Below are 25299 nucleotides of genomic sequence, written 5' to 3'. Positions count from 1 at the left end.
TTAAATTTAAGACCAAAAAACTCAAAACAATAAATCTATGGAATGATGCATTACAAACAAGCATAGCGAAAAAGCAGTGAAGTTTCTGCTCTGCTTTGTGCTTCTCACACAGCATGCGCCCATGTAGTGCCAAGCTTTGTTGTCAGTATTGTGCAGGTTGACAGCAGAAGTGAAGACAAACATCGTCCAGCCAACCGCAGACAAATTTACACTGAAATATGCAAAAACAAAAACGGTAGCTAACAAGCTAGTAAGGGTATGTTAGCAGCTAGTTAGCATTAGCCTTAAGTCACAACTCAAACTTTCACCTGACAGAAAATGTTACATATACGAGATGAAACAGACCTGACCTGCGATTAACTTATTCAAGGTCTTAATTTTAGATACATGAATTAAGACATTTTAAGAATGTGCAGACAACCTGAACACTGATGTCTGCATGCAATCTGCAGTAGGTAACGTTGTCCAATCAGAGCTCTGGAAAAGATATTATTATCCACTGCATTGAACCCCATTGAAAACTCATAGTTATTGCACCAGATACTGACTCCTGAACTCTTCCTGAGTTTTCAAAACTTTAGTATTGTTGTTTCTAAATGAACTTGTTTTCTTTGCATTGTTTGAGGTCTGGAAGCGCTGCATCATTTTCGTTATTTTGACCATTTCTTATTTTCTGTAAATAAATGCAAAATTTTTGCTTGGAATTTCAGAAACATGTTGTCAGTAGGTCATAGAATAAAAGAACAAAGTTCATTTTACTCAAACATATTCCTATAAAGAGTAAAATCAGAGAAACTCATCATTTTGCAGCGGTCTCTTATTTGTTCTCAAGAGCTGTATCTGTTCTGCAAATCCCAGAATCTCTACCAGGCTGATCCTCTGTCATCAAAGTTGGTCTGTTTGTGGTGACTAGAAGTCTTTACATTGAACAGCCATTACTGGCTGTTCAATGTAACTTTACTGTTGGTTAATTTGGTTTTCTGCAGATGAATCTTACACAAAACCGCCACATCAGCCTCATTTTTCCTTGTAAAGACTTGACTTGAGCTTTCACCAGCTGTTTTCTGCTCATAAAATCCCGTTTTGATGTTAAGCAGTAACTGAATGATAGCAGACATCAGCCTTTGACGACAGATAAAATCGGTTTGGGAATGTTGTAACTGTAGACGCTGTTTGTTTCCTTTTTCTTTTTTTTTTTTTGAAATGCTGAAAATCAATTGAATAAACTTTAAAAGTTCCGATTGCTTTGGATAAACCTTCTGTGACCCTGGATACGCTCACATTTCCAAGGGCGCCCAGGGCGCTGTGCCAAACTCAAACAGTCAGCCATTTCTCTTTAATGAGAAATGGCTGACTGTTTTCTCCAAACCAGTTGCACATCATAAATTCAAAGAGCTCCAGTCTGGTCAATAAGACATTTCTCTGTTACACTGTTTTTGTGCTTCATGTGGACCAGAAGTCACCTTCAGCAGCCCAGAGCAAACGCATTATTTTAGATTTATTCAACTTTTATTTTACTAGGTGAGTTGAATGTGAACAAATTCTTTTTCACAACAACTATTCTTAAGACTTTATAGAACAGAATAATGATACAAAACTTAAAGTGTACTGCGACAGACTGGCGACCTGTCCAGGGTGACCCCACCTCTTGCCCTGAACGTTAGCTGGAGAGGAACCAGCACCTCCTGACCCCACTAAGGGACAAGGGTGTAAAGAAAATGGATGGATGGAACTTAAAGTGTACAAACATTTTCTTACTGATTAAGTGTACTATACATGACTCGGCAATTTTTAAAAGTACATTGTTTTTGTTCTTTACAGTTTTTTTAAAATATAAAGATATGAAGTTAACTTGCTTAGCTTTAGTTCTTCCAGCTTTAGTCAAGTTAAATTCAAGGCTTTTAAAGACTTTTTTTATTGATACTTGAAATAAAATCTAAGACCAACCAACAGGAAAAGAAAAAAAAACAAAAAACGAATTATTTCATCCAAATGTTTATTATGACTTTTTGGTCCAGTGTGAAAGTTTAAAATGTTTTAAAACTTTTCCAAAAATGAAAAAACAAACAAAAACTTAAATTAAACAAATGTCTTATAATTATTATTTCCAAGCAACTATTTTACTGCATTCATTAAGTTGTTTTTTTTTTGTGTCTCCTAGTCAAGCACCATAAAAATGTTTGCAAAAAGTTTCTGTCTCGTCTAAATGTCCATTTTCTGTCGCGTCCAAGCTGTCCAATATTTTGTCCAGTTATGTTTATGATTTCAAAACGGCTGAATGTTGAAATGAAACTAAAAGCTGCTGAAATACAGAATCAGTTTCACGGCGTTAACATTTATATCATCTGATTAATGCAGGTCTTCTCGTCTTGCTTTACGTTTGTCCGTCAAACAGCTGTTTGTGTTTTAGTTGAATAACAGGTCGTGTGTGACAGTAAAAGCTTTGTGCCGGGGTATTTTCATGGTGTGGACTTCTTTTCTGTCCACTGAAGTACATGAGGTTGTCGGTTTGGTTCACTTGTCGTATGAAACGGCAGCCTGGGCCTCCTGAGCCGACCCTCAGGCTGGGCCTCCATGCAGAACCATGGAGCAGCTTCTGACAGCACACACTGTGCAGTCTGTCCATTCTTTAAAAATCTACATCTTTAAGATTTTTTTTTTTTAAATGAAAGAAAAACAACTACAACTTTTCTGAAAATCAAACATTTCTATAAACGTGAATGCATAAATTTTCTTTAATTCTTCAAATGAGACTAAAATAAAATAAAATATGATGGCTTATTAGGTCAATGTAGATAGAACAAAAATGGAGGGGTAAATTTACCCCCCCAAAAAAAACTCAGACTTTGAGATCAATCTCAGAAAATTTCTAGAAAAAACTCTGAAATTTCAGAGATTTAAAAGTTGGAAATTTGTTAAAGGAAAAAAAACTAGCAAATGTTCAACTTGTTGAGTCTTTTTATTTTGGGGGTTTGGGACAATTTCTGAGATTAATCTCAACATTTCAGAGTTTTTTGGCTCTAATGTGCTGCTGCATAAAAATACTGCAAAAACTCTCTCTAAATAATAGGTATTAGAAACTGAAACTGCACTTATTTATTATTTCTGCATTTTTAAAACCTGCTTTATTAGTTTTGGTCAAAGTTACCAAGAGTCAACACTAGAGGCCCTAAAGAGCCACTTGTGGCTGCAGACCCCTGATGGTTCAAATGGGCAGAAATAAACGATTCAAATAAACCGATATTATTCATTGTGCAACGGCTCCATGTAATACGTGAATTTCCCTTTCAGCTGAAATCCACAAAATGTTTAGCGATATTGTCATATTTTTTTCAAGTTACACCTGCAGAGGATGAGGAACAGCATGTATATTACCCGGTGCTGTGATCTGTCACCATGGTTACGCTGGCCAAATGAATAGAAAGACAGGAGAGCGGAGGGAGGAGGAGGACGGCCGCCGTCCTTCCACATCAGTGAGCTGCAGGTCAGTCAGAGCAGAAAGCGGTTCTCCAGGATGGAGCGGCTCTCTGACACTCAAACATCACATTAACTGGGATTTAATCACAGCATCTGCTCAGCTACTGAGTCCTGATCCGGTGCTAGAATTATCCAACAGCCCACAACTCCAATCTGCCATTACACCATCATGATTATATCCGAGTCAAACATGTGTACAGCCAATTTTGCTATCATTTATGTTTGGCATCATAGTTTCTTTTCAATGGATAAAATTATTTTTTTTAAGTGAATTATAAATTAGGAGTAAAACAACAAGGGTTGTTCCATTTTCAGCTGGTTCTCTTTCACACAGCAGAGTCAAACCAACCGAACATTTTGAGAGACCAGTTCCCCTCCTCGCCTGTGGCGGCGCTGCACCATGAACCCCTGAAGAAAACGCTATGAAAAGTCATTGGAGAAGACACTGAGCACAACTTCCTTCTTCACCAAAGGTAAACAAAAATGGAGTGGCGGTTGTAGGATTTCTCTTTTGCCATTGGTTGAAGATCAGCAGCTATTTCTCCTGTTAGCGCAAACTGGCTAGCTTGCTTTGGTTGTATTTACCCAGAATGCCCTGCGCTAGAGTACGTTGCCTGCTTTTGGAGCTCTCACTGTGCCAGAGTTTACTCCAAGACCAAGTCTTCCTAGGCAAACGAACTGGAGTTCGACTAAAGCGGATTAAATGCACCGTAAAACTCCCATTAATTACTCTASACATGAAAAGGTCTTACAAAACATGAGCATGCTTGATTTCAGCAGCTTCTCTCAACATAAACAGACCAACAGCCAGAGAGGAACAGAAGTTGCTCAACCCAACAGAACTCTCCACTGTACAGAGGGAGCAGCAGGGCTCTTTCCCAATCTCTGATAAGGAGCAGCGTATTTATTCAGAGAGTATTTCCCCATCTCTGACAGCGAGTCCACTGCGGAGCTGCTCTGCCTGTTAGACACTAGTTTGCTGATAAAGGAAACCAGCTCTGGCCTTTAGGATTAGAATCTGCAACACAAAAGCTGATTAGCTTGGCGGCTTGCTTGAAAGCTAACCCTAATTACACAAAGGCTTGCCAGATTACTACAAACTCCCGGTTTTACCAGAAAAAAGACAGCCAGATGTTGTCATGCTGGTGTAAACATCAGCCTGAATGCTTCCTGTTGCTTCACAAAGCGACATTAAGGTGATAGGAGACGTTCTGATGCCGCCATCTTTTTGGCTTTATTTTTCTAAAGCGCTTCTGTACAAATCAAACTTCAAGCTTTGTTGGAATCTTTACAACTGTGACGTTCCTCGTTTTCAATTCCATAAGTTGAACTAAAGGGAACTTCGAAACGCTCTTCGGCCAAGAATGACGGCTTTTTATAAACGTCCGTAGGTAAACTTTGTTTTTCTAAAACACCATGAAGTGTTTGTCCTGATTACCAAGATAGCTTTTATTACCAAGCTAAAATTTGTCCCAGACATATCTGCTAGAGTGGATCATCTCACACCGATCTTGGTACAGAAACAAGATTCTCTGGTTATGTAAGTTTGAGCAAATAAAGATCAAACATGGTGTTCCTCAAGGCTGTCTACTTGACTCACTTCTGTTTGTTTTCTACAAGAACTGAATAACTCAGATTGGACAGCATTACACCATGCTGGTACAGTTGTTAATTTCATTCAATTCAGTCTACTCATCTTGCACCAATTCACAAAAAATGTCATCTTGAGGCACTTTACAAAGTTGTGCCTCAATTCATTGTGATTATTTTAATGTACTTTTACTTATAATAATGTTTTTGCTTGTGTTATACAAATGAAACCAGCCTTGTCTATCTGCACCATAACCCAGTGCAAGCAGTCACTTTATAAAGTATGAGAAAAAGGAAATCTCAAATTCAATCTTACACAACTTAAATGGCAACAAAAACAAGAAAACACAAAAACGTCTTATAGATTTGAGCAGAATGTCACAGAAAGTGCCAAAGTCTGGTGATATCCACTGTTACCATATCGTGTTAAACAGCAGCATTTCTGCTCTAAATATATCATTTAGACCATGTAACACAATAGGACAGAAGAATTGACTATTTCTACTGGAGGTTATACGGTGGAAATAAAGCGGCCTGTGTTTGGATTCAGACAGTGACAGGCTGCTGTTCGATATTCAACACGGACATCCAACCAATCAGATTCACCCAGGTTTCTGCAGAGTCAGCGGTTCGATCGATGCCAATCAATTCCACCCCTCTTCACATATCTGTATTCTCGAAAGAATTAAAGCACAAACACACACACGCGTACAGGCTCTTTCTATCTTCACCAGGACTTGGCATCGACTTCCATTCATTTCTATAACCTAACCCTAACCTGACCCTAAACCAAAGCAGCATGAGGAGCAAAACAGTCGGTCCCCACAACACAGTAGTTGTTAGAAAAATGGTCCTTACACTGTATCAAATACAAAGCCACACTCTCACACACAAAAACATCCACTCAGAGGCGTCTTGTTGAGCCGCTTTTGATGAGGATGGCTGCCATGGAAACCAGCCAGGAAGCTGTGAGTGCTGCGCCGATCATACATCTTGCAGTAGATAGTCGCCAAGGAGACGCAGGAGCTCACGTGACGACAACAGTCAGTGTGAGGTTTCTTTTCCGACTGCCGCTCGTGTGTTTACTGGTGACATGACAGACGGCCGCTGAAGTAGGTCAATAGAACATGAGAGCTACTGACACAGTGGTGGGTCCAAACCACGCTTCACTGGCAGTCATTATATAACTGGTGCAGCTTAATTGCAAAAAGAGGCTTAGGGCCAAAATTCCAACATAATAAAAATAAAAACTCAAAACAAGGATGCATTTTGAGTGCATTTGCATTTGTACCTTTAATAAACTGATAAAGTTATTATAGTTTGATGAAAGGATAGAAAAGTCCCAACCAGCGTTTAAGCTGAATGGTTGTCATTATAAAAACGTGAAACACTAATGTAGACATGCTGCAGTGTGACGTCACACGGGCAAGATCCCGCCAGCCAGCTTCCTGTTGGGAGGGGAAAAAAATCTACTCGCCAATGATGACTGGTTTTAACTGGCAAGTTATCAACATGACACGCTGAATCTTAAATGTACGATGGAAAGATATGACATAGAAAAGAAAGATAGACAAATAGCAGGGTTTTGCTACTAATTGTCAATATTACAACAACACATGATATGGTCGGGAAAAATTTTAGCGAGGGAGAGGAGGATGCTAGCTTGACTTTGACAACCTTAACATGTAGATGTGCTGCAGAAATCGTTGTGTTGTCCAGTTAGGACAAAAAGGTGACCTATAAACCTGCTCTGACAGATCAAAGTAGAGCAAATGTTTAAATTAGCTAATCTAGTAGTTTCCACAGCAGTATCTAATATACCACAGCAATCACTTATCAATAATTGTATTGACAATCAAACAATAAACATCAAACCTGAAAACTTAAAACTGTAACAGGCTGAATGTTCTGTTCCTTGTGTGGGAAATGTTTGTGCGTTCTTTGGTGTTGAATCCCGATACGTACAGTGGCATTGCCGTTTGCCGGTTGCTATGGCAACAAGTCTGTGCGTAGCGTAGCCGACAAAGAGAGCGAGAAAAAAGAAGAATGCTTGTGGTTTTACGTTTTTCTTCAACAGTTTTTCTGCGTTATTTCACACTGCACTGAATTCATAACACCTGCTGCTCCAGGTTTCACTTTGTCCATGGAAATGTTCTACACAGGGCACATAGTAAACGCGTTTAATCATTTAACGTATTGATATTTTTTGACACCATCACTGGACAAACAGTGGAGAAAAATAGCTAGAACAATAACCCTGACAATACAGTTTTGGTTTTGAAATATCAATAATTGGAATTTTTTTCTGACAACGATCAAAATCAAAATCTTATAAGAAAATGTTCACGATAAATGATAAACGATACGACACGTGTCTGCCCCTGTAAACAGTACTATTTGCTTTGTGACACAGACAGTAATAGAGAAGAGAAAGTGTTCATGAATGATTTGCCAAAAATAGATAATAGAACGCAGCGCAGTGTCTTCAATTGCCCTGCTATACGCCCGGCACTGTTAAATTACTACGGCTTTAATTGAACGCTACGGTGTACGGTGGTGGACATTTGAACAATTTTCCAGATAACGTTTTGTAAGTGTATTTGCACGCTATTGAGTCCACACCTTCAGAACAAAAGCTCAAAGTCCACCTGCACTTATGATTGAAACACAGCCTGCACTGCCTCTGGGAGAGCTGCCAGCCGCACTACTCAGCTTTACAACCTGACTATCAGAGTATATGGCAGTGAAGGATAATTTAATCAGGTGAAGGAGCTCAGCTGTGCCAGGGAAAGTGGTGCACCCACCCAAACGAGATATGAGGCAAAGAACAGAAAGAACAAAGGGAAATGGTATCTCTTTGTTTGCCTTTCATTTACTTAAAGAATTAAGAAACTACATTACAGAAATCCCTTAGGCAAAGACTAGCTTCTCTGGTCGCTAATGGTGGAGAAGAGAGGAAGGCTGTCCTGCTGGCTGAAACAATATGGTTTGGTTTTTAGACACTCCTGTCCTTAATAGTCAGGATAATGTAGCCCAGGGTGTGACCAATGTGAGGGGGAAAAAAATTATCAAGAGTGACTGCAAACTTTTAGACAACTTCAACAAGAATTGTAGCACATAAAGCTAAGTGAGTAACTCTGTGCCAAGCAAAATAACCAGGATTATTTAAGAGATTTGACTCTCCCACACTGCTGGAGCCCAATCGAATATATTCTGTAAGGATCATATGTCACAATTATATTAGCAAAATTTGAAGATGCTCCATACTAATCTATGTTCAGTTTAACTGACCCTGAACGGTGACCGACTGGTCGGAAATGTGGAAATCTGATCTTTTCCAAGCCAGTGAAAGCAACATGCTAATTTAGACTCTTCGGTGTGGATGGCGTTACAGAGGGAAGAACCCAGAGCCAGCTGTTGTCAGTGTGAGCGTCACAAAAACACAACATCTTACCAAGTATTTTTGGTCCGGTTTCTAGTGAAAATATCACGATAAAAACAAAGCTAGCTTAAGCAAAAAAGCTTCAAGTGGCTCCTATATCTTTTCATCAAGATACAGAAGATTGTTGTAAGTAAATAATTTCTTAATATTGATAGAAAGTGCTGGTTCCACTGGCAGATTATGTCACTTCTAACAAGACATTTTTCCCATGTTATAAGTACTCTGCTTTTTCATCAATATTAAGGATTTATTGACTTAAAACAAGCTCTTGAAGCTTGCTGAAAAGTTACTTGCAAATTAGTTTTACCTTATTTCAAGCACACTAAAAATATCTGCTCTAAAAACCAGACCAAAAGTTTTAATGGCAGCCATGCTAAGTGTGCTAACCACTAGCATGAAGACAGCTTAAAATGTCAACTCTGTAATTATAGCTAAATCCTGTTTTTCACTGACTTCTCTCCCGCACGGCAACGTGACTTTACTTGTGCTCTTAACATAAAAAGTTAATGATCCACTACAATCCCTAAAACTGGTTTAGGGTTATCAAATCTTCACACAAAACCTGACTGTTGTAATCACAACATCTCAGGTCTGTGAACAAAGTATGAAAAGCCAGACTGCAAGAATGCAGCTGACTATCCAACATTTAGGAAAGAAATGGATGCATAATTTTGGTATTTTAAGAAAAAAGGCCGGACTCATGCTTTGTTGGAATACAGATATTACAAACTGTTACATTTATGAACTGGGTTTTATGCTTCTGATAATACAGAAAATAGATTTTTTTGTTCACAAAGGAAACAAAAGAAAGCGATGAGCTATTCTATACCAGACAATTCTGTCAAAAACATGTGAAGATTTAGTTTAGTTTCAGGGTGGATATTTTGGGTCTAAAATATCCACCCTGACAAAGGCTGTGGACATGGTGTCCAATCGTGATCCGACATGACTAATTAAGTCTAATTAACTACTCTTTGAGCTTCCTGCTCCTCTGTTTAGACTAGATAAGTAGATGAACACGAGTTTTATGGCGCGTTCTTATTATACAAGCCTACAATACAACCTGCACAGAGAAGATGATTCTCTGTGCTGGCTGTATTGTAGGCTTATTAAAAACGCCTGAGCCCGACTCGACCATCATGCATATCGTTTCAATTTGGGTCATAAATCTAAACTCTAATTGCTCACTGCAGTCACCGACTATTGAATCACACAAAAAGAAACAGCCATGTTCAATAAACTAAAATATACGAGCCTCATTCATCAGAATAAACGAACCTTTTGAAAATAACTTTTCAAACATTCTTTTAACTAAGCCCACATTTCTGTTTTAAACTGTTTTTTCTGATCTGATGTGATATTCTAATTTGAAATGTCATGTTTTCATTAAGCAAGCAGAAAATCATCATAATTACCATTAATAAAGGATTTCAAACATCTGTCTGTGTGTAATTACTCTAGAATTTGTTTTTCCCTTAGTGATAAAGTTCCTGAAATAAATGGACTTTTCAATAATAGTGATGTAATTTATTGAATGGGTCTGTAAATCCTGAATAATAATCAGACAGTCTCAGGATATCAGCAGCTTTAAGTGGAAACCATCAGCAGAAATGGGGAAGATGAAGAGAAAAACATCTCAGGAACATGTTAATGTTTCATCAGAAAGAAAAAGTGAGGGAGTTAATGAAACTGAGGGACTCACGTTGACATAATGCACCAGGTGTTCCTGCTCGTTGACTTTGTAGGTCTTGACGCCGTACTCTTTAGCCAACCGTAGGATGCGGTTCTGAGTCGGTCCGACGTAGGCCCCGCCGAGGTCTACCCACTTCGCCTCCTTGTTCTGGAAGCAACAGAGGGAAACAGATTGCGTGCCAAAAAGAGGTCAGAGTTATGTTGTATAAAACAGGGCTTAGTCTGCTATATAAGCAAAACATATGCAACGATTATTTCACGAGATCAAACAGAACAAAATACTGTAAGCACCAGAACAAAACAAGAGTTCAACATTTTCAGAAAATGTGAGTCCATGCTTTTGTTTGTAGAAAAAGTCCATTGAAAGCATCAACTTTGAATTAAGTGTCATTATTTACTGAATGAGTCTTCATGACAGTTGTAAACATTTATGAAGACTGCTTCATGTTTACATGTGTCGTGTCAGTCTTATGCACATCGCTTCAAATAAACTGGAACCAAAAATTCTTTCCGTCTTTTCACAAATAGAACGAATGTTCAGGTAAAAGAAATTTGACTCTGTGTTTTAATGCCTTGAAATTAGGCCTCTGTCTCTTTAAGAAGCTCCAGCTTTTTCTGAAACTCCGCCTCCAGGAAGTCATGACAACATGGCTCCTCTATTAACCCTTTAACAATATTTTTACCAGCATTGCTCTGAGAATTATTTAGTATAATGAGCTCAGCAAACGCGCAGTTCCACCAGCTGTTTGCTAATTGCTGCTGGCTAGTCTGAAGGACCTGGGTGGGGGAGTTTTAGGGGAGGGCTGCTCTGTGAGGCAGATCTCAGTAGCTGGGAAACTGAAGGAGGTGAGGCTAGGTCCAGGTGTTTTGTACAGCTGGATGGTTGTCATGGGAGATTAAAGGACTCTTCAAACAGAAGAGTTTGTTGTGGAAAAACAATCAAGGTAACACTCCTTTCCTTGATTGGCAATCCTTGCCTTGTACATGTTATTACATGCACATCATACATATACACTGTTGAATATGTATGAAAGATTGTAACATTATAATAACAGGAACATGACATGAAGCTCAAAAAAGTCAATTTTACACAACACCGCCCTTTTAAGGCTTTATTCCAGAAGCACATTCCTGCTGTACCAAACAGCTGACCATGTAGTCGTACCCGGACAGTAAAGGTGCGGCCGCCGACTCGATCCCTGGCCTCCAGCACTACAGGATTCAGCCCGCTCGCTTTTAGCAGCTTTGCAGCGCTCAAACCTGAAAAACACAGGAAAACACACAAAGGAGAGAGATGTAAGTGGTTAAAATATGTTCATTTGTATGTTTTTTAAATTTCTTTCTTTACTTTTGATAACCACAGATCAGTGCAGAGAGTTGAAAACAAACACCGCCGCAGGGCTCGGGATACTTCTTAGCAATAAATCACAAGGCAGCTACGTGCTGATCATGTGAGACACACAGACCAGCGCAAACGACTCGGCTTCACTTTCAGTCATGGACTGTCTGACCCGGTGCTGGGGGGCAGATCTCTGGTTAGCAAAGCCTTAGTGTTAGACGGTGAATCCTAGGTGCACAAATGAGCGTTAATGCAGATCCTTCCTCCCAGTAGCCTTTAGACTTTGCAACCATCACTGCTTTTTCAATATTATTGACTTAAAACAAGCTCATATTTCTTGCTGAAAATCTACTTGTATGTTAGTTTTGTCTCATTTCAAATGTACTATGATATTTGTACTAGAAACTAGACCAAAGATACTTTGGGAAGATTTTGCTGTGATCTCAATTGAAAACTTTATTTTTCCTGCAAGCACTCTGTTGACAACAATATTAAATGGCCGTGATCATTTTATTGTGTCTTCAGTCTTTCAGTACAGCAAGGAAATAAAACATCTTCCTTCTAAGATTCGAACCAGTTTTTGGTCCAGACACACACAGAGCAGCTCACAAACTATCCCACCGCTCCTCTCACCAGGTTACCACATCTGTGTAAATATTTTCCTGTCCTTTGGCCCAAATTCTCTTCTTCCCTCAACATCTTCACTAACCCCCACCTCTTCCCACAACTTGCTCCTCCTGAGTCCCACTAAGCCTGTTGAGACCAGCAGGGTTTAAACCAGTTTAAGTCCAGTTTGTAGGGTTTTATCCGGCCTCAGCCCTGCTTGCCTGCCTGCCTGCCTGCCTGTCTGAACTCCCCCCATTGAGCCGAGCTTATGAAAGCACATCAGCCCGGACCAGAGACGGCTCACAAATCTTCTGCCTTTAAATTGATGCCATTACCTGCGCGCGGCTCAAAAGGGCAGCATCTGTCTTGGAAAACAAACAGGCTCTGTCTGCGTCTCTTGTTTATGCCTACAGCTATCACTGCTAAAACCCAACGTCCTGTTGAGATAACACTCAGATCACAGAGATGGTTTTCCATTAGCGAGGCTTCCTCTTTTTTTTCTTTTTAATTGATAAAAAAGAACTTTATATATATATGTGTGTGTGTGTGTGTGTGTGTGTGTGTGTGTGTGTGTGTGTGTGGGGAGCTAGAAGATCCATAAGAATAAATCACTACTTTAACTTAACTAGGATGAAAACCTTTTATGTTCAACTCCATTACTGAATGAACACACAATAGAAAAGCATAGAAATATATTTTATAATCTCACACTCATGAAATTTAACTGTAAATGAACATATTAGTAGAATCCATGAGGAATTTGTCATTTTTCTATTTAAAAACAGAAAAATGATCTAATAAACATCTCTAAATCTGTGTTGTACATACATGGTCTGTCTATAACTTACACGGCAGTCAATGTCTCACTCAATAAGGTCGTAAGAATGTAAAGCTTGCTAGGTTTTTTGTTTTTGACTATTTCCTTAGCAACCTCTCTAAATCTAACTGGGTATACAAACCAGCTGTATCCTGCTCCTGTGGTGAATATCTGAGTTAAAACCAGAAGTGTCCATGTTTTGAACTCCCAGGGACTGCTGCGATCCTTTAGCCTGGAAATCGCCTTCCTACCCAATTCCGCTAGATTCTCATCTCCTTTCACGGCCCAGTCTGGGTTTTCTCCCATTGACTTGGATTCCTCCAGCAGAATTTCAACCAGGCTAATCAGCAAACAGATGGAGAAGTTGTAAACATTGATTTTCTGCAGTTTAGAATTTTATTCTAGCTACCTAGCTAGTTTCAGCAGGTTTAGCTAGTTTCAACGAAGCTGTTCAGTCCGTCTTGGCTACGCTTCCAAACACTAAATTAACATTAACAGCCGCCTCGTTCAACTCAACACTTCTCTATTCGCAGTAGAGAACGGTTGTTCCTTAAAAATATCCAAAGGTCAGCCTCTAGTTAACTGAAATGTGTCAGTTAGCCTATCAGAGGTTTCCAAAGCTGTGACATCATCATCTGGCCCAGATGATGATGAGAAATCATTAAATAAATCTGACCATTTCTTTCTCTTGTTATTGTGGCATTTAGCAACTGAAACAAGAGAAGTTTGGCCTGATGTACCTTCAGAAGGAGAAAAAAGATGTTTGTGTTTATTTAGGTTTGTGTTTATTTAGTAAACTTCTGGTTTCAACTTGATGTTGATGTGAAACGCGAATCATATCTGATCAATTCAACGTGAAGTTCATATCAGCATACGGAGCTGGAWAAAAAAAACAACTCATGAAAGTCAGGACTTTCATGCTTCTAGCAAGGGAGAGGTAATAACCATGAAATGAGAAGCAGGAAGAGCCTGATGGCTGGTCCATGATGATGTATCGCTTTCCGTTACTCACTGGGTGCACTAATCAGTCATACTTTATGGTTTTTGTTTCATTTTTGGACAGAAAAGGCAGCTAATGTTTGTCAGTTTGCAAGTCTGCGTAGGATCTGTTGTTTGTATATAGTGAATTCCTAAACGGACAGAAAAGGTCAGCYGGTCGATGGTGGAGACTGTGAGGAGAGGGAAAGCAGTCCTCTCTCTCTCTCCCTCCCTCTCTGCACCTCGGGACATGATAGATGATATACAGATGTAGACGCTGACGTTCATCAAACAGGTGCAGATTCCTTGAAACGCAGAGCCGAGGCTGCATACTTAAGAAGGATAAGTGGTGTGTCCGTCACGCTGAACCACATTCCCGCTTTGCAATAACAACTTTGAACTGAGATTAAGTGTGACACCAGTCCCGTTTAGTCAGATTTAATCCAACTCATTTGCCTTAGAAAGTTTGGTTCACTCGAGAGGAGCAAACGCGCAATTGAACTCTGATGCTGACCAAAAAAAAAACCGAACTCTGGTCCGTCTGAAAACCCAGGTCTCTGTTCGGGTGMAGTGAACTCTGACAAGGTTCGAAAGCATTTGTGTACGTCAAGCACTGTTCCAAAAGCAGGGCATTCTGGGTAAACACAACCAAAACAAACGCGAGAGTCTTACACTAGCGGGTGAAATGGCTCGTGGTCTTTTACAAAGACAAAATCCTACCACTAAAATCTGACACCGCTCCATTATTGTCCACATTTTTCAAAGACTCGTCATACGCACACAGTCTAGTGTGAATGTGACGAATCAAACTACATAAAACAATATTCTCATGAGTGGACGTACAGTTCTTACAGTCGGAGGTGATTTTGTCCAGTTTAACGGTTATTTACACAGAGAATCTCCCAGCCAAAGATGTTTCTGTTAGAGCTCGTGTAAATACAAGCATTCCTGCAGGACTTGTTGTTTATCTGAGCCTGTTGGATCTTCTCCCGGCTCGGTCTGTGATCATGTGACTATTCCAGCCCTGCTGTCCTTGAAGGGCCATTTCCTGTGCGTGGCGTTATCTCCTTGCTGCTGCTCACTCGTCTCTTCGCTCTCACAGCTTCTGTCCCCCCAGGGCGTCTAAATCACATCAGCTTTCTTCAGGGACAGAAAACGTGAGGCGACCCGGAACCTTCTGGTCTGGCTTTTATCACGAGTGTGCAAACTGTACGCAGTCACACCTGCAGACCGGTTCAGGAGTTCAAAACGTGTGCATTAAAAGCAGAATTGGGGTCGTCTCAATATGTCTCAATACCAAAGTTTCAAACCCAGTGAAGGCAGGTTTTGATACAGGAACACAGAAGAAAGTGTAAAAAATGTTTAAACTGCTCWAATTTTTCACTGATAGCTCTGATTTTACTAAACAAAATTTGAGAGAGCACCAACAGAAATKTATAGTCGGTAAGAAAAAGGCAAAATTGGCATCAATGGGAAAGTCCCAAACTYAAACACAGCACAGAGCTCCTTTTCAATTAGACAACATCACATATTAATGTGAAATTGGGAATTTTTTGTAGACAAAAATCAAACTTCATAAAAGACGTGCACCTTTTAGACCTASCCAACAACAAGTCCAATTTCTTGTCCTGAAATGTAATTTTATTTTATTTTTTTTACATGGTCGTTGACATTACTAATTAAACCCGATCGCAGTCAGWCTTCAGCGTGAAGGCGACCTGCATGCGCAGAAGAAGAACGTCGACGTCAAGCAGCAGCGAACAGTTTATGGACGTAATAATGGATGGAGCCATTTACGTATTGATCTTAAGTTTATTCAGCGACGAATCGTCACAAGATCATAACAAGACGAAGAAAACAAAAAAGAAAAACAAAGCACAGCTAACAGCGACGGTCTTTTGTGGAGCGTTGACTGTAAGCTGTACAGAGAAATCTGTCTAGATGTGCAGTCAGAGCTCAGAGTGGTGGGATTTCTTTTATAAGTACATAATCAGAATTTTCTGAGATTGGATTCACTGCGTCTGGCTTCTTCTGATGCAGAATTATGACGCATGTCACACGACAATTACATAGAAGCCAGGTTGGTTTGGATAACTCTTTCCCTTAGTAACTGAAATCATCATTTGTGAACTGGAATACGGATTTACATGGGTTATCCATATCTAATAGGTTGATAATATGAGACCTTTAAAGGTGATTAAACAAAAAGTAAAAAGCAAAAAGGCTTCTAAAGCAGGCCACAGTGTTTTATGTAACTGTCAGCATCTTGTCTTCCAGCTCTGTGGAGTTAAAAGTCAAACTAGTGTCTCTCTGGTTAAAGACGTCTGCATGTTCCCTCCTTAATGCGAGCCTGTCTCGTCTGGATCAGGGTGTCATTTACACGCAGGCACAAACAAGAGAGATCCAACAGGGGCTGACTGACAAGCCTGCCACTCGCATCGGGCCCCCGACAGGCTCCGTATCGATCTACGCTGGGGGAGGCATTTACAAAGCGCAGAGCAATCACATTAGGTCCATCTCGTGTTCCCCAGCAGCAGACGCTTTCCGCAGCCGTCTAACAGCAGCGAAATGAGTCGAAACACCGTCAGTCACCAAGAAACCGAACAGACGACTTGACCTTTTCAAAGTATTAACCAGAACATTTAGAGACCCAGACCAGGGAGTCTGTAACCTGCGGCCCCATGTGGCTCTTCAGGCCCTCCACAGTGCGTCTTTACGATTTCGGTCAAATGTTATACCAGTGAGTTATTTTCATAAATTTAAATAAAATTAGACTTGCTGCACTTTGGTTCAAAAATTTACATTTTCAATGAACTCACGTGTTTGATTCAACTGACTTTGATTTTCATGCTAAACACAATCTGCTAGCGGGTTTCTGGCCAATCACCGATCTTTAAAAAGCCTGACTTGCCGATTCCTAATTTCACTGATACGTGTTTCCAATAAATAAGAAACACGTAAACTAGTTTGTTCACATGAAAAACAACACGCTGCACCATCAACCTGCTACCACTTCCTGTCGACTTCATCGTTTTGGCCAGTAGCAACAACCGGTTGTTGATCACATGACTGGTGTAAAGCGAAAATGTTTCCATCAGTTTCGCTAAATACACAAATTTCAACACAGCCGAAAAATCACCTCATCCTACTGCAGACTTTTCCAAAATAAAAAATACATGTATAAAACGTGTTTTTTTCTAAATTAGCGTACTCCCGTTAAGCAAATTAATTTTTGTAATTTCAATTTGCGTGATTATATGGCCAACAGAAACACAGTGTGGCTGAATTTCCGACCTGTGGAGGTAGATAAGATAGCTGGTTTCACATGAGAGTATTGCCGATTACCTGAAAATAAAAATCTGGGCCGTCTGATTGGTCTGCCAGTTTATCGCCGCACCTTAGATTCTTAGGTTAATAAACTTTGTTTCATATCGACTGTGAAACCTCTGGAGATGATTATGCAAAGAAGGATTCTTCATAAGATCAAGAAAATCATGGACAACCCTGACCGTCCTCTTCACGGTACTGTCTTGGGAAGGCATAGCATCTTCAGTCAGAGGTTTCTTCAGACTTAGTGCAGCACAGACTGCTGCAGAAGTCTTTCCTGCCAACAGCCATCACCATCTTCAGTAACTCTTTTAAGAATCTAAATTAATGAGTTACAACAGCATTTAATTTCCCTTTGGGATTAATAAAGTACTTTTGAATTTGAGTCTTTAGCAGTATCTTAGCACCTTAACAGCATGTGCCTTTGCTCTGTAAGTAGTCAGATGGATCTAGTTGTTGTCAAAGTTGAATTTTCATTGTTCTAAAACCCTAAAATAGAAACACAAATGTAAAACACACATTTACCAGAAGGATTGTGAATTCAGCTTGATCATTTTTCAAAGAGTTTGACAGTTCAAGCCTAGAGCACCTCCCTCAGATGTGCTGCTGGAAACACACACACACGCACACACACACACACACACACACACGCACACACACACGCACGCACACGCACACACACACACGGAGATGAGAAACTTCCAGTTGTACAAACATCCATCAGCTCCATGTCTTCATGTAATCAGTGTTATGATTCAGAAGATTAACAGGGCTGAGGTTATGACACACACTTCATGGCTTTACTGGCCACACACACCCAAGAAAAACAGGGAGGAACGTGAATACACATAATTAGAAATGGAAACACACACACACACACAATGACTAACTGGCAGCTCTAATAAAATGTTCTGCTGTTTGCACAGCTGGAAGCAGAAAGTAGTGATGTGGTTCTGGAACCACGTTGACGGTATTTAGACAGGTTGTCAGAAAAATGTAAGTTTGCTTTGCTGAATGAGCGATAAGGTATTATGGCGCCTTAGCCTGAAAAATGTGAACTGCATAAAAAAAAACCCAAAAACACTAAAACCTTCAGAGCGGACGGCTTTGGAGATGATATAAAGCCTCCTTGAAAGTTGCAATGTGAGGCGGCGGCCTGACCTGATGTTGGAGTGTGAAAACCACAGTCAGTATATTACATTAGACACTCTGAGGCAGCGGCGCTCCAGGAAAATGTTCATACGGGTCGCCAGACCAGGCAAGTAAAACCTTTTGGGAGGTCAGCTAAAATTTTTAGGAGGAAAATCCCTGTTTGCCTGAGTGTTTTTGTCCTTAGGACCCAAATTCATCAGTCGCACTAAAACAGTGAAGGTCACGCTGAAATACTGACATGAACAGTAAGAACAATCCAGATTTCAGTCATTTACTGTTATCGCTGTTATTTATTCCCTGCAAACAATAGAATTTATGGCTCGCACCATCCATAACAAACCTGATGACTTCTAAATAGGATCAGAACTGAGTGCTATAATCACAAACTTGCCTTCCTGTTTTTAGATACGGAAAAATCTCACCAATCACTATGATCAAGACATGAGCCAAAAAGCTTTCTGTAAAGTAAACTGCACTGGATTTATGGTGTATTCAGATTCAGACACGTTACGCAGGAAGGTCTTTCTACTCAGGCTGGTTAAGTAAACTGACGGACTGATCCTGTGCGTTTTGTTTTTTCTGAAACCCTCACGCTGGCGCCTCCTTGACAAGCAGTGACTCACCAGAATCAGGTTCTGGATTATTCAACGGCATTCAAACACGAGAGAAAAGCAGACCCTCAAACTGAACCGCTCTCAGGCTGAAATACCTCTGAGCAAGGCCGTAAATCCCATCTCGTTATGGAGGGGGGGGGGCCATAGACAGGAACATGTCTTAAGAGCAATTTTCTGAAGAGGGGGAAGCAGGGGGCCGGCAAAGTTGCAGTGAAATGTTATGTAAAATGAGCTGCAGGACCAAAAATGACTAGTAAACACATCAAACATGTTTTATTCTCAGTAAGCAGCCTGCAGAAAAGTAAAACTCAAATGTTGCTTAAATAGCAGTTTTGTTCAGTCTGACTGATCTAATCTCTGCTACACCTTTACAAAAATGTAAGGTTCTAAATAAAAAAGCTTCAATGAGYAACTCCTCTTAATAAAATTTCTCATAAACATTAATTTATTGAAATGTCTCCCAATACAAGTTATGGTCTATTTAAATTATAACTTGTTAAGTTGCTTTATTTTTAAGCCTTTTTTAGTTTTGTCAGGTCAGTATCATAATTTAAACGTATCACTTAAAGCACCAGGGAATATACAGAAAAATATTCAGATTTTATTTTGTGGTTTTAAACACTCTATATTGAAGACAATGAGAAATAAAGGCATAACGTTTTATAAATTTCTATCTGTTCTCGCTTCTGTTCTCGGCTCCCACACACAGAGCTTATCATCACACAGCTGTCGGCCACTCCTCAGACTCCCTCCCGTTTCAAACTCTTCTAATTAACTAAAACTTAAAGACTTAAATATAAATTAGATGTTTGCTACCTTTGACAGGAAAGCTTAAGTCTATGAAAGCAGTGTAGCAGTTTTGCTAATGAGGCAGCTTGTCAGTCAAAGTAATGAAATAAACTGCAGTCTGATTTTTATTGTTCATGTGTTTCTTCCCACTGAGCAGTAAAAGTAAATAAAATGTTTACATGTCTTTTGCTGTAAGTATTTACTTACCGGGGAGGGGGGTTATTTGTGATGCAGAGCTACAGCTAACAGCTAGCTCCTCACTTCAGCGCCTCTGACCAGCCAGTGGTTCAGCTGCTGTTGCTCCGCCTACATTTTGGACTGAACCATTGTTCTACTAATGGTAGGGGGGGCTTAAACATTTATTCTTATATTTTTCTGACATAAATGTCAGATTTATTAGTTTTTGTTGTTGTTGTTTTTTTTTTTGCCTTTTCATAATCATATTATTTAAACGCAAACGTTTCTTCAATTTTTATTTATTTATTTTTTTTGGGGGGGGACAATTCTAGACTTTTCCACGACCCCCCCCCCCCCGGGATTTACGCCTATGCCTCTGAGGGCCGGTTCTATTGAGGCCCGGACTCGACTTCTCTAGTGATCAGACACAGAGACGCTCAGTTTTATTTAAAGGGACAGAATGCAGTTTTTTTTCTTCCTTTTTTTAATTTCAACTCTTGATTGATATGTAGATTTAAGGATGACAGGCATTTCTTAAAACTGTATGAAGCCCCTTAGCGGACATGAGGTAAAATGTTTCTTTTGCGTCATTACCTCTCAATACTTTAGCATTACCTCACAATAACGTACTGATCAGTTTAGGTGGCATATTTGAATACCGAAAGTCTTTCATGGTGGCCACTGTACATTCTGCTACAATATAAGGTCATCGTAAGGTTTTTCCATATATGTTAATATCCCGTTTGTTAGATATATGGAGCTTTATGGCTTTTTCTTGAGGATAGAAATGCGTCACAAACCTATGTGCAAAACGCAAAAGCAAGACAGGTCAAACATGGGCTGTTCATCTCCCTTCTAAGATGTAAACAAACTTTCCATAAGAAGGAAATAAAGAAAAAATACATCCAAACTATTTGGACTATTTCTGTCATCTGACTGTGTCTTTTATGTGTCGGTAGTCTGAATGGTTAATAAAGGGCCGTTTTTATGTGCAGTTCCATCTCYATGATATCGCATGACTTTTAAATAGTACAGCTTGGAATTACGAAAATAACTGCTTAATGAAAACACAGCAAAAAAAACAAAACGTTTTGCTCCAAGTTGTGGTGGTTTATCGACTGTATTTGTGCAACAGAAACACTTTTTTCACATATTTACCAGCAAGAAAAGAGGAAATTTGATTTTATTTCTTATAAGGATCACTTATGTCAATATGACAGCTGGTTAATGWTACCCAGGGATTGAGTCAACTTTTGTATTAGAACATAGAYTGAATTTGAGTCCACATATTTGCGCTGTGCAACAAGGTTGCACGTTGGTGCTTTTGATCTCTAAGCCTTAGATGGAGGAATTTACTTTGATCAGAATCACGTCCAGAGTTTAGGCTAATAGACCATACACTGTGTCCTTATGAATGTGTAAACACAAGCACTTCCTGCTCTCTGTACTCAGAACAATGCTCTGTTCCTGGCTAGCCACGTCCAWTTCTGGACGAGTTCATCAGTCGACACATTCCACAAATCCTCCCCTTCGTGGATTATTAGGAATAACTCTTGAGAATCGCCTCATCGGTGGTTTACTTTAAAACCACTTCCCTTCATCTTTCCGTTTTCACATCTCCGACCCTCGACTTCCCTGTTTTCAAACTCATTTCCCTTTCTTCGTTCCCCAAACTCTCGGCTCCTCCTCCTCCTGCCCCTTCCTGTGTTTACCTCATTAAGTTACCGTCGCCAGCACCTGCTGAGGGGGGATAAAAACGAGGGGAAGAGCTTCCCTCCTCTCCCTCATCATTTCTGCGTCTCTTCTTCCTCGGCGTGCCCTTGGCTCGCCGGGTTTGATAACAGCCTGTCACACACATTGAGTGTTTCCTCYGAAAGCGTCGGCCCACTGTCTCACAGGCAGGAAAATGACGGGAGCAAACACAGGGAAGGCGAGGGATGAAGCRCGAATGAGGAGAGGACAGGGACGTGTCCTCTGATTGGACACTGATTGTGGTTAGCGTTAGAAGGTCAGCGGTGAAACAAACGGCGTGATTACGGCGGCCTGATGGGGAACATCAGCGCCTCGTTGTGTTGGTGAATGAACGTTTCCTCTGCAGGAGCTGTWTTCACCGTTTGACTGGTATTTGACCTGACACTGACCTAAATTCTTCCGATAGATCTGCCAGACTGACGGAGGGGGCAGTGGTCACTGGGGGCGAAGGGGTTTAGGGGGGTACGCACTGTTTTCCACCACCCTGAACAGAACGGCGTGGCCATCAATGAACACAAGCGCCATAAAGTAATGTCCTACCACTGCTGCGGTTTAGAGGAGAGAGCTCGCCCTCCCCCACCTGTTGCTGTGCACTGCTGTCAGGAATAAGGCMACTAAACCAGGGTTTCTGCAACAAGTCTAACCAACTCAAATTTAAGACTTTTAAGACCATTGAGGATGAAGTTTAAGATGTGTACTACGACAGAAATGTATATGAACATTAAAAATTACACTTAGGAAGGAATGGTAACTTGGTAATAGTTGAATTTCCATTGACCATATAATCACTGTGTAATTTGATATTTCGCAAATAAGTTTGCTTCATGGAGACACCAATTTTGGGGGAAAAAACAACAATTTGTTTTTTGATAAAAAGTTTCAGCATTATCATGAGGTGTTTTTTTTAGTTTAATCAAAAATGGTTTGTTTTGCAAAACTACAATAGAAACATTTCTATTTCTCACATCACACGAGTCACATGACCARCAGTCAGATGTTGCCGSTGGTGGAAACCTYGAAGAAGAYRATGACAGATGGCGAGGCGCGTTTTTTAATGACTGATTGCGAACAAACTTCTTCACGTGTGATTTTAATTGTGTTTCTTATTTAATGGACAAACCACAGTCGCAAAATTGTCGTTTTTCAACATTAGTGGAATATTGACAAAGTTTTGCACTCATTTGTAATGAAAACTGGATAATGTGAGAGAAATAATAGAGAAAAGTGCTTGCTACACAAGCCTGGAGAGGACAATTTCYTTGTATACTTTTTTCCTGCTGGTTTTCTCGAGGTAACAACTTCATTTTGTCATTCRCAGTAATCATTTGCTTAACTTGATAATGAATAGCAGTGATACTTGAGCTGTACYGTCTTCTCTCAACACCATAGTGCTGTTATCTGATAAGTTTAAGATGTGTACTACGACAGAAATGTATATGAACATTAAAAATTACACTTAGGAAGGAATGGTAACTTGGTATGGTAACTTGGTAATAGTTGAATTTCCATTGACCATATAATCACTGTGACCATATAATCACCATTAATGGCCCAGTTGTTACCCAAAAAGAATATCGTTTAAAAATAAAAGGTTGTGTTTTTTACAAGTGGTTCTGCTGTATTTCTTAAACTTACTTAACACAAAGTTTACGTCATTCAGCTGTAAGCAGCGGCGCTTATGGCGGGAAAATTATTCTCTAGGCCGGCGTCTCAATGTGTTACAACCCTGCCAGCATGCCTAGGTGGGCCCCATGTGGGGAAAAGGAGGGCAGACCGTATGGGTCCCACATGGGTTTGCCAATCTAGGGCCACAGCCCACATGGGCCCTACACATGGTGGTGGGCCCACATTGGGTTTGTCCATTTAGGGCCCATGTAGGCTGAGGCCCTACATGGGCAAACCCATATGGGACCCATATACCAGCCCTCCTTTCCCCCACATGGGGCCCACCTAGGCATGCTGGCATGGACATAGTACATAGACAGTCGTCTATGTACATTGGCTGTGAGGATGGAGAGAGAGAAGAAAACAARAGCATTCATTTTAATAAAAACAAAAACAAATTGTGGGTTTAAAAGTGTAGGCCTTTACACCTCAGAAAGTTGTAGTAACTATAGTAACGGCAGCAGACTTGAGTCGTGTTCTGCTCCAGGCTAATCACATCACCGTGATTTAAGTTTGTGTCGCCGTGGAGCCAGAGCAGCCTCCCCCCATGAAACAACATCTGTTCGGGCAGATTCCTGGAACTACTTGGCCTCTCTCTCTCTCTCTCTCTCTCTCCCTCTCTCTCTCCATGACCGAGCTTCCTCCATGCTTCCTCTGACAGAAGGTGACCACCACCATCACCACCACCAACAACAACAAGCAGCAGCGGTGAAACCAACAGCTGCTCAGCCTCACTGATGGAACCAGGAATGATTTATGCCCACCCTTCCCTCCTCCAGCAGCCCTCCTCTTCCTCTTATGCAATACAAAGTCCGCTGCGGCTGATTAGCCGTTACTTAACCCGCAGTAAAGCAGCGGAGGGAGGGCAGGGAGATACGTGGATGGAAACCGGAATAAGGAGAAGCGGATCGCTCTGTGTCCGTTTCCTCCCCCTGCGGTGATCCAGCGGCTCTGGTGCAACAGTTGCGCCGGCCACCCCGCCCACAGCGCCCGGACTCAAGTCTCCCCAATAATCAATAATCATCCCTGGAAGTCGCTCCTTACCTGATATCCCCGCTCCGATCACCACAACGTCGTAGTTGTTGCTGGGTGCAGTCATGGTTCCCGTCTGCCGCTCTGCTCCGTTCCGAACCGAACCGTCCGATCGCCGCTGAACGCAGGGCTGCACACCGAGGAGCGCATCTGTATTAAACAGGCCCACTCCCACCTGGCTCCGCCCACACATAGTAAAGCGGCGCCGGGGAAGGAGGATTAATTCAGGGAGGTGTCCGTGGGTCTGCGGGGTGAACAGGACCTGAACTTCACTCCTGATCAGATAAGATTTGCCGGGCCCAAAGTCTTCTCTTATCAAGGTTTTTTTTTTCCAGTCAAAGATTGATGGCGGAATGATCGAAAATCTTTGAGTTGATTCCAAAAACCATAAAAACAGGAGAACTATCCTGCTTTCACAGCTGTGCTGTCTCAACTTTTTTGCCGTGGGAAGCAAAAAAAAAAGCAAAAAAAAAAAAAAAACTAGTTCAACTTCAAATCACTTTGAGATCATAGTCATTTTTTTAAATTTCTTCTTCTGCACAAATTAAACATGAAGTCTGAATTGTCATGTTTAAAAACACAGTTTTGTTATAAATATATTTGCTGAATTCATCCAATGTGCTCAGATGTTTATGGTTCTATTTACTACTAAATTTGAATGAATTAAGAAATCTCGTAAATAAACGAGAAATAGTTTATTATATCCAAGGTTTTCATTTTWAAAAAAATTATTTTTAGATTTTGTCTGCGAAAATTTCACTGTGAATAAAATTAATGAAAAGTGTGAAATTTTCACTTTTAACATTAATAAAAAGTGTTGAGCTGCAATGCAGATGCAGACCATATATAA

The 25299-nt window shown here is 40.5% G+C and overlaps 1 protein-coding gene across 1 annotated transcript in view; it reads right to left on the bottom strand.

The window, feature by feature from the left end:
- mao (monoamine oxidase) overlaps nucleotides 1-24769 on the bottom strand; it is a 38669-nt gene extending 13900 nt beyond the window's left edge. The window contains exons 1-3 of the mRNA XM_008437263.2: nucleotides 24462-24769; nucleotides 11367-11461; nucleotides 10212-10349 (exon numbers count right to left, since the gene is read on the bottom strand). Of these exons, the coding sequence (XP_008435485.1) occupies nucleotides 10212-10349; nucleotides 11367-11461; nucleotides 24462-24642 (414 nt within the window). The 5' untranslated portion in view covers nucleotides 24643-24769. The remainder of the gene's footprint in view (nucleotides 1-10211; nucleotides 10350-11366; nucleotides 11462-24461) is intronic.
- Nucleotides 24770-25299: the final 530 nt, after the last annotated feature.

The sequence above is a fragment of the Poecilia reticulata genome, linkage group LG2 (assembly GCF_000633615.1).
Source record: "Poecilia reticulata strain Guanapo linkage group LG2, Guppy_female_1.0+MT, whole genome shotgun sequence".
NCBI lineage: Eukaryota > Metazoa > Chordata > Actinopteri > Cyprinodontiformes > Poeciliidae > Poecilia > Poecilia reticulata.
This window is presented reverse-complemented; position numbering and strand designations above follow the sequence as displayed.